The following is a 9,782-nucleotide window of genomic DNA, read 5'->3' on the forward strand; positions in this document are numbered from 1 at the left end:
CGTCATAAATCAGAAAACTTAAATTTCAGGAGAACGTTTTTAGAGTTTTAAAAATATAATACAATGTTTTTAAAATAAATATCAACCCATTTATTGAATTTTTTACTTTGCAACAGATCTTTTTAGGTAAAACTTGAAGGTTTTTTCTCCATTTGAAAAATATTTAGTATATTTAAGAAAAATATTAAACAATAAATTTTCTTCAAAATGCAATAAGAAAACTTTCTGCCCTGTAGCGCGTAAATATTAAGTTAAAAATATGCCTCTTTTGCTGGGATATAGTACATTTTCTGAGCATTCCGAAAACATGCACAACTGTAAATTGACGATTTTTGATTTATGACGATCTTGAAAGAAGTGACCGATATATGAAGAGATGTATGAATATGAAAGTGGCGAAGATTATTTGCAAAGACAGATTGGTGTGACGTTCTATTCACTCTGCCTACCCATGCGGTGAAGCGGCGTGATGGTTACTTAGTTTAGTTATTTTTTTATATTTTTTATATACATTATATATTTTTCTTAAACATTCTACAGTACAATTCCTCTCTTCCGCCACTTCGGTTCATAGTGGAGAGGTTTTCTAACAAAAATTTAATTCAGATATCAAAAATAAAATTCTTACTTTATATAAATTATTCCTTACTTTATATATTCACTTCAAACCCTTGTCCGCATCCTCAATGGTGCAAAGGGCACTGCATCATATAACCGCAGTGTTATATTGATCGTTAACACACGAAGGAAATGTGATCAGCTCTCCGCTTTAGGTAGATCAGCCCTCCGCTTTAGTCCAGGGTAATATTTAATTAATATTAGAGTGAAAAATCAATTATGTATATTTGACTCCCCCCTAGGAATCGAACCCGGGACCTCCAGAACGGTAGCCAAGCGTGCTGACTATTACACTACGGAGGCAGACAAAATATAGCACTGAGTAGTTAATACATGCGATCCCTCGCAAATAGCAATTAGCAATAGAAAATAGCAAATAGCAAATTACAAATTAATCGTATATAGCAAATTACAAATTACTATTAATAATAATAATAATAAAACCCTTACCGCACCCCAATGGTGCATAGGGCACTGCTTCATATAAACGCAGTGTTATCTCGATCGTTTACACATGATGGAAAGGTGATCAGCCCTCCACTTCAGGTACCAGTCCAGTGTAATATTGAATAAATGTTAGAGTGAAAAAATTACTTATATTTATTAAACCCCCCTAGGAATCGAACCCGGGACCTCCAGAACGGTAGCCGAGCATGCTGACCATTACACTACGGAGGCGGACAAATTACTATTACACATCGTCAAACGAATTTTCGATTTTTATTCTTTTTTGTACCGTATCATTTCGAAACCATCTAAAAACGGAGTTCAGTGTACACATTTTCACGTCGGTCGCACGTTACAAAACATAAATCAGGACGTTTCGCTTTGAAACTAGGAGCTAATTTTTATTTGGAAATTCAAACGCAAATAGCTGGGAGCATTGTCCATTTGCGCGATGGTCCGTTGCACTTTTCAGTAGCGGTGAACTTTCTGCAGCACCAAAAGAATATCGTACATAGCATCCTTATTTCGAGAAAATTTATGTCTTACAATTTTACGAGCGTTTTTCTAAAAATATTTTTTCGCGAACAGCGCACTAGTGTTCTTTAGATGTTGAAATGAAAAAAAGATAAAATGAAATGAAATAAATTATTCATACAATGATTTTTCATCAGAATGATGGATTATTTTGACGTAGTATTTGACACATTTGATTGTTCGCCTCCATAGTGTGGCTACCGTACTGGACGTCCCGGGTTCGATTCCCAAGAAGGTCAAATGAAATATTAGTGATTTTTCAGCATAATATTTATTTAATCTTGCTCTGGACTGGTACCTGAAGCGGAAGGCAGACCACCTTTCCTTTGTGTATTTAACGATCAAGATAGCACTGCTTATATACGTTGCAGTGCCCTATGCACCATTGCGGTTAAGGGTTAGAATAAGAAGACACATTTGAATTATTATTTTTTTAATCTAGGAAATTAATTACTTCTACTACTTTATAATACTACTATCATGTCGTTCATCTGCAAGGGTAAGTAGAGAGGATGGAACGCCACACTCGTCTGATATGCACTCCTATCTTACTTCACATATATTTAGTCAGACACCACCAGGGTTTAAGGATACGATTGTGCTAAGTCTTTGAAATCGAAACGTGGAATAGGCAAAATGAGGATGAAAAAGCAGTGGAAAGTGGCGCCGTTGAAATGCATTCCCTCAGACGAAAATGTGGAAAAACAATGTATGACGGAATTAAAAACGAATGTAAGACTGAAAAGTACCTATAGGGAAAATTGGTGTCCTAACTAGTCGAGTTTTTGTGGCTTTGGAGATATTCACATCCCTCTTAGTTTTATTCAACCTTGTCATGGTATTATTAAAAATATTGATGTTAGTTTGCTCAAAATCTTTAGTCTTCTAAAGTTATTAATAAATTATTTAATTTTGTTGCAGGTTTGTACTCACTCATCATCGAAATGAAGATTCCAGCCATCCTCCTTCTGCTAGCGTTCGCTTCTTCCACACATTGGTTCCTACAACAGTAAGTTCCTTACAAATAGGCAAATAGTAATTATACGAAGAAGTTTATCGAGATGCTGATAATCTTCTTCTCCCTCTTACTTACTTCTTTATTACTGAAGGTTGTGACCCTTGTCGAAGCAATGACTCTTCTCCAGTTATCCCTTGACTGCGCTGCACGTAGCGCTCCAACCACCGAGGTGCCTGCTGCTACCTTAACTTGATCGGTCCATCATGTGGAGGATCTTCCTCTCTCTCTCTCCTTCAGGCTACCAATCACAACCAGTCGTTCCAGGCTATCCTCATTGCCACGCACAACGAGTCCAAAGATCTGAATAATCCTTCGTGTCACGGACACTGACCTGAGTCAAGCCATCGAAGTGCAACTCCTGACGAATGGACTCGTTTGTGCGTTTAGCTGTCCATGGGATTCGGAGCATGCGCCTCCAAAACCACATTTCAAATTCGTAATTTTTTCTCTTTTTTTGGTCCATATTTCAGCAGCATAGGGAAAAATGGAGTGGACCAAACTCCTGACAAGCTTTATCTTGGTGCTGTTGCTCACAGCCCGGTCTTTCCAGATTTTGTCTAGCTTAGACATGGCACTTTTGGCAATGGTGATACGACGTCTGATCTCTCCTTCGCAAGTTCCTTCATTGCTAATTTGAGATCCAAGGAACTGAAACTCATTTATTATCTCCAGACCTTCGAGTGAGTTTCCGAGATCACCAAACTTCTTGGACCAATATATTATCATGATCTTGGTCTGATAATAATCATAATACTGAAATGGAAAGAAAAATTTATTAAAACTTTATTTGGCAGTCATCCAGTGAGAGGATGTTTCTGCCAGTGTCAAGTCTTATTTTCATTTACAAACAAAATAATAATAATAATTAATGAAAAAATCATAGTTAAAATGCATTTAGATTAAGCTTTATCATTTAAGAAATTATGACTGCTATTCTAGAATAAGGGTCCGAAATAAGGGTGAATACTTCCTTATGTAATTACTAATATTAACCTTATTAATTATGTAATTACTGTATGTGAATTACTTGAAATAAGTTGGATTCCTGCCTGTATTAAGCTATTTAGAAAAATCTTCTTCACTCTTTATATGTCCAACTCTACTTTGGCTCATAAGTGAGTTGGTTTGAACCAGTTCTATGCTTGTACAACAGATTGTTTTTATTATGTGGTACCATTGTGTTACTTTCAGAACGAGAGCCGATAGCAGTCTGCTATGTACTCCCTGCAACGGGCCAGAATGTGAACTGACGTACGGAACTTGCTACTTCGGAACCTACAGGAACTTCTGCGGACAACAGGAATGCGCCAAGGTTCTATTCTTTTCATTATTATTTTTCCTTCCCGCGCTTCTTCGCGTTTAATTGATGAAATTTTTAACTAAGGCGGGATATTCGATAGCTCTCAAATTATTTTTTTTTTTAAAACCAGGTAACATTTAACGTACCTAATTGTTTTTTTTTTTCTTAAAATACTACTTTCGTGTGGAAAAAATGAATTTATATTAAAAATAAATACGTGGTTTACCCTTTCCTGGCATGAATCATTCCATTTGGGATCGGCCATTGGCTGCAGGTAACAAACGTGATATTCGTATTACGTATGAGAATTCAGGACAAGATTCCCAAAGATTTAAAAATAATAATAAAAAAAGAGTTATCGAAAGGTAATCATCTGGCTTCTCGCGCAGTCGGTCGATTTCAGAATTGTGTGTTTGCGAGTTTCCGTTTAATATTAAATTTATAATTTATTTAGCAAATTAGCGCCATGTTCTAGGCAAATTGACATACATTCCTGCTGCTTGTCAGAATAATACGGAGTTAGATTTTTCTTCTTCTTCCTCTTCTCCTAGCCTAATGGTGCAAAAAGCACTGTAACGTATCGACGTTAAATGTTACAACAGGTGATACGTAATACCACTAATCACCTGTAGATGAAAACAACTGCAGTTTTCGGAACTAGTCGTGTGTAAAGAAATAAAACTCAATACGTGGTATTATAGTATTTCTTTTCTAACCCCTGTCCGTACTCAATGGTGCATAGGGCACTGCATCATATAGAAGCAGTGTTATCTTGATCGTTAAATACACGAAGTAAAGGTGATCAGCCTTCCGCTTCAGGGTAATATTAAACATATATTAGAGTGTAAAAGCACTAATATTTATTTTTACCCCCCTGGACTGGAACCCGACACGAGAGCCAGTGGCGTTCACAAAGTTTTAATCAGGCTAGGCAGTAGGGTTAGGTAAGGATAAGGCATAGCAAGCGCTGGTCTTGTTTATATATGGAAGTAGGGTAATCCAGGGTAGGCACTGTTTTTCTGCCTATATCGTACGCACGCCTCTGACGGTAGCTAAACACGCTAGCCATTCCACGGAGGCGGGCGTATTTTTACCTGCTGATATGTTTGACAATTTTGTATCAAAGAATTAAGCTGAAAATTTCCGTCTCCGTAGTGTAATGGTCAGCACGCTCGGCTACCGTTCCGGGGGTCCCAGGTTCGATTCCCAGGGGGGTCAAATAAATATAAGTGATTTTCTCACTCTAATATTTATTCCATATTACCCTGGACTAGTACCTGAAGCGGAGGGTTGATCACCTTTCCTTCATGTGTTAACGATCGAGATAACACTGCGTTTGTATAATGCAGTGCCCCATGCACCACTGGGGTGCGGATAAGGGTTTGAATGAAGGTGAAAATAAATAAAGGAAAAAAAACAAAAGTAATCAGTACCATCCCAATGCCAAAAATCCTTAAAAATCATTGATTGTAATTGTATGTGTGGTCAGGGCCCCAACCAGACGTGCGGGGGCCTGTTCGACCAGCGGGGGCGCTGCGGCGACGGGCTGAGCTGCCGCTGCGGGGTGTGCACCGGCTGCTCCACCGACACGCTCGAGTGCTACTACCGCCACTGCCGCCCCGAGCCGCAGGAGGAGCCCGGCGCGGGCGTGCGCCCCGCGGCGCGCCCCGACAGGTACCCCTTCGCCACCCTGGGCTAACCTGCCGGACCTTCAACACACCCGCACCCACACCCGACCACCGGATACGGACACACACTTGTAACCATGCAAGATACGGACAAACCCATGTAATCATGCAAGATACGGACAAACGCTTGTAATCATGCAAGATACGGATAAACCTATGTAATCAGCAAGATACGGATAAACCCTTGTAATCACGAGCTTAAACTTGCTTCTTTGCTATGCTAATTCAGTGAAACCCGGATTTAACATTTTCCCGGAAATTGCGTAAAGTATTATATGTTCCTACATTTATTACTCGCATTTACGTTTTTTCTCCCAGTTTACGTCGAAAATATCCTGTCATTCGATTTTTGCACCGATCTTTTTTGACATTATTCGCGATCATCGTTTCTGAGCAGTTTTTCCGTTTGTTGTTTCTTTTATTCGTTAAAGAAAAAAGTTTTTTTTTTCAATACGTTTTTTATAACCCCAATTTATGTATTGTATTGTAATATACGAATGTATTGTAATATACGCAATCAAAACAAGTACGTCCAAATATTTGAACAAATTAGTCGTGATCAATTATTTCAAATATTTGATAGTGGTTAGGTCAGGAGTCGGAATAATCGGCGTGTATGTATGAGTTAGGTCAGGAGTCGGAATAATCGGCGTGTATGTATGAGTTAGGTCAGGAGTCGGAATAATCGGCGTGTATGTATGAGTTAGGTCAGGAGTCGGAATAATCGGCGTGTATGTATGAGTTAGGTCAGGAGTCGGAATAATCGGCGTGTATGTATGAGTTAGGTCAGGAGTCGGAATAATCGGCGTGTATGTATGACAAAATATGGAAGAGTCGAAGATTGTGTACAAAGACAGCGATGGTTAGTTGGTTTAGTTAGTTTTTTTTCAATATATTTTTCTTAAACAATTAACTGTAGAATCCCTATTACCCGCCATTCCGGTTAAACTTTGACTTTTTTTCTAAATGTTTAGTTTCATTAATGGATTCGGCAGTCACTATGTGGTAATATGTGACTATCGATAAAATTAAGAAAGTTGTGCTGAGATTTTTTGGGCATGTGAATCGAATGAGTGAAGTAGGATGGTAAAAAAATTAGGAGGCAAATGCGGTTGGCAATAGAAGCAGAGGGAGACCAAAGAAAATTTGGCATGGCCAAGTGTTTCTATTACTTGAAAGTGGTCAGATTAGTTGGAAATAATCGGATTAATCGGCTGGTACGTAGGATGAGATGCACGAATGTGTAGAGGCGAAGATTGAGTGCAAAGACAGATGGGGGTGGATTTCTATTATCTCTGCCCACCTCTACGGAAGCGGCGTGATGGTTAGTTAGTTAGTTTTTTCTGATACATTTTTCTTAAGCACTTTAATACTGTACACGCTACTGCGTGAATCCCTCTTGTCCGCCACTCCAATTCATTCGACCGTCAATAATTGACATTTAAAAAAATACTTCTTTACTTTCATTTTTAATTTTTCATATCTCTTTTCTTATTATTCTTTTCTTCAATTTTTACATGTATTGTTCATTTTCAATAAAAATAAGATATTTAATACGGTTTATTGCAATGTTTTTAACATAGAGAACAATACATACTGTCATTTTTGAGTTCAAAGATTATAAATTATATAAATTCATTTGATTTATAGATTTGGCATTCTTCATCTTGTTGGAATAACATGATTTCATTATAAAAATAAAACACTTGTTTAGGACCACTTTTTGAGTTTATTAATGTTTTACTATTACGTTATGTTTTACACTAGTTTCGAGAACTACAAAGATCATCATCAACAGGGTAATATTCATACAGTTTGTATTTTCACCTATTGATGGGAACATCTGTAATTCTCGAACCTAGTCGTGTTTACATTAAAAATCTCAAAAAGTGGTATTTTACGTGTTTTATTTTTATTTGCAAATCTTTGTATTTTAGTATTTTCCTATAATCCGGCTTTTTTTAGTTACAACTTATTATTAGAGGGATTCCACTGTACTGAAAAATTGACATTTACGCATACGATCTAGCATGACGCATTAGGATTTACAGTATATAGGGAAATTCACAAGAACATTAAACGAAATTGCCACCATAATATGCTGCATAAGTCGAACTAACTGTCATCGGAATTGATCGCGCGAAGAATTGATCTCGATAAATACACGCTAATTCGTCGTACATCCAAAACTAAACCGCTCTAAAATAATAATAAATTTGAATCAGAAAACTCTCAAACAATTTTATTACCAATTTTAATTTTAATTTTATACTCTCAACCAATCCAAAAGCCTCGTGTATATGCTCAGGAATGTACATCCGCCAAAGACACTGGGCCTCTTGGTCCTGCAGAGATTAATCACACAGATTTAGTGCAGAAATACGTGACAACGCAATTCGATACGACAAGCCTCAGCTCATAATAAATTGCACGAGTATGGTTATTTTATTCATCGAATTAGTTTTTCTTAGAATGGCATGTGACTTGCATAAATTAATCGGTTTCAAACTAAATATTTTTAACGTCTGTATAATAAAAACAATTATATTACTTTACTTGGTATTTTAAGAGCTCAAACTCAATGGAAATACGACAAGAAACATACATATTATTTAGGACGATTTAGTCTATTAATTTTACACACATATCGCTCAGTCCTTTCAACAACGTCATATATCAAAATCTTGATTTTTCAGGAGATCGTTTTTAAAGTTTAAAAATATAATAAAATGTTTAAAAAATAAATATCAAGCCGGCCATCCTATGGCCTATTTATGAGAACTTTTCTGCATCCTGCATCTATCTTTGTGATAAGAAATCCCCATAAATCTCAAGACGGACTTGTGCTTGTTTCAAAAGACTTTTACTTCTACAACAGACTTTTAGTTCTACATACTTCTAAACTGTTTGATATTTTGCGTGATTTTTTTACATTTTTTAAAAATATTTCTTTGAGCTTTACTTCTTTAAGACTGCGTTAGTATTTTGGAATTAAACCTCCGTTAAACGTTTTAAAACATTTTTTTCTGAAAGAAATAAACAATTCATGTTACATATTCCTCAAATGCTTTTCTTGATTTTTTTTTTGATGTAATCAAAAATTCCGATGGCAAAAACAATTGTAACTTCGTTTATTCTCCTGCGTTCTGTGATATTTTAATATGTTTCCATTTGATACTTTATTTTATATAAATATTATTTTTATATCAAATATTTATATTACGTTCCAATCGATGACTTTTGTTATATTACGCTTTAATGCACACGTTATGTTTTGTAGTATTATAATATTATATTTTATTATATTGTAAGTTATTACTTTAAAATAAAGAATGAAAATATATTGTAACAAGCTCGTTAAGTAGATGACATTAAAATATTGTTTTTTGATACTTATAACTATTATTATTATTATATAAATAACTGCTGTATGACGCTAAAAGACAAAGTAAATATTATATATGTAGAAATATATAAATTTTAAATACATAATAATATAAGATAAAAATTGAATATTAAAGTTTTTTTAATGCGTATTTATAGTTTTTTTCGATCTCTAATATGTCAATTATAAATATTATATATTATGTTTATGTATATGCATATTACGCTCAACATTTAAGTATTAAAATTATTATTGAATTCTGAAAACATCGCAATAATATGTAGAGTATTATTTAATTATTGATAATATATTAATAATCCTCATGTTTGATATTAAAATAATCATTCGACGAGTAATATACCAACACTTTTGTTTGTTCCGCATTTGTTGAAGTATTATGTCTAATAGATTATTATTTAGACTCATTCACTGTATGTACGGGGGCTGGATTTTCTATATGAGCTTACTGATTTCGAAAAATAAAATTTAAGCATCCATTATTGAATAATTTAATGATTAAACGTTTACTAAGTGAACGTAGTAGAAGGATAACTTCGATTTTTTCTTCGTGCTCGCACATTATATTTTCTAATGAGAAAGGCCTTTTCCGTGTTAAATTTACACATTTCCTGTGTATTAAATTAAACTTTTTAAAAACACTCTGAAAACATTTAAAATGAATTGAATTCAAACACTTTCTCAGTAAAAAAAATATATTTATTCCAATTTATTATTTGCAATATACATACATCTACAAAAATCATTAAAAATCGAAGGACTTAGGGATACATA

At 35.2% G+C, this 9,782-nt stretch overlaps 1 protein-coding gene across 1 annotated transcript; it reads left to right on the forward strand.

Annotated features, from left to right (window-relative positions):
- Positions 1-2,079: 2,079 nt before the first annotated feature.
- LOC148310780 (neuroparsin-A-like) lies at positions 2,080-6,076 on the forward strand. The gene is made up of 4 exons (XM_088257720.1): positions 2,080-2,098; positions 2,521-2,608; positions 3,809-3,929; positions 5,407-6,076. Exons 1-4 carry the CDS (start codon positions 2,080-2,082, stop codon positions 5,614-5,616), a joined length of 438 nt encoding a protein of 145 aa, XP_088113846.1. The 3' UTR covers positions 5,617-6,076.
- The last annotated feature ends 3,706 nt before the right edge of the window (positions 6,077-9,782 follow it).

Source organism: Brachycentrus maculatus, unplaced genomic scaffold (genome assembly GCF_059751285.1).
Source record: "Brachycentrus maculatus isolate JH-2025_06_01 unplaced genomic scaffold, ASM5975128v1 h1tg000087l, whole genome shotgun sequence".
Classification (NCBI taxonomy): Eukaryota; Metazoa; Arthropoda; class Insecta; order Trichoptera; family Brachycentridae; genus Brachycentrus; species Brachycentrus maculatus.

Excerpts from the sequence above, each read along its gene's own strand:
- LOC148310780 (XM_088257720.1), top strand. Across the intron at positions 2,609-3,808 it reads ACACATTGGTTCCTACAACA|AACGAGAGCCGATAGCAGTC; the intron begins GTAAGTTCCTTA and ends TGTTACTTTCAG. Across the intron at positions 3,930-5,406 it reads GACAACAGGAATGCGCCAAG|GGCCCCAACCAGACGTGCGG; the intron begins GTTCTATTCTTT and ends ATGTGTGGTCAG.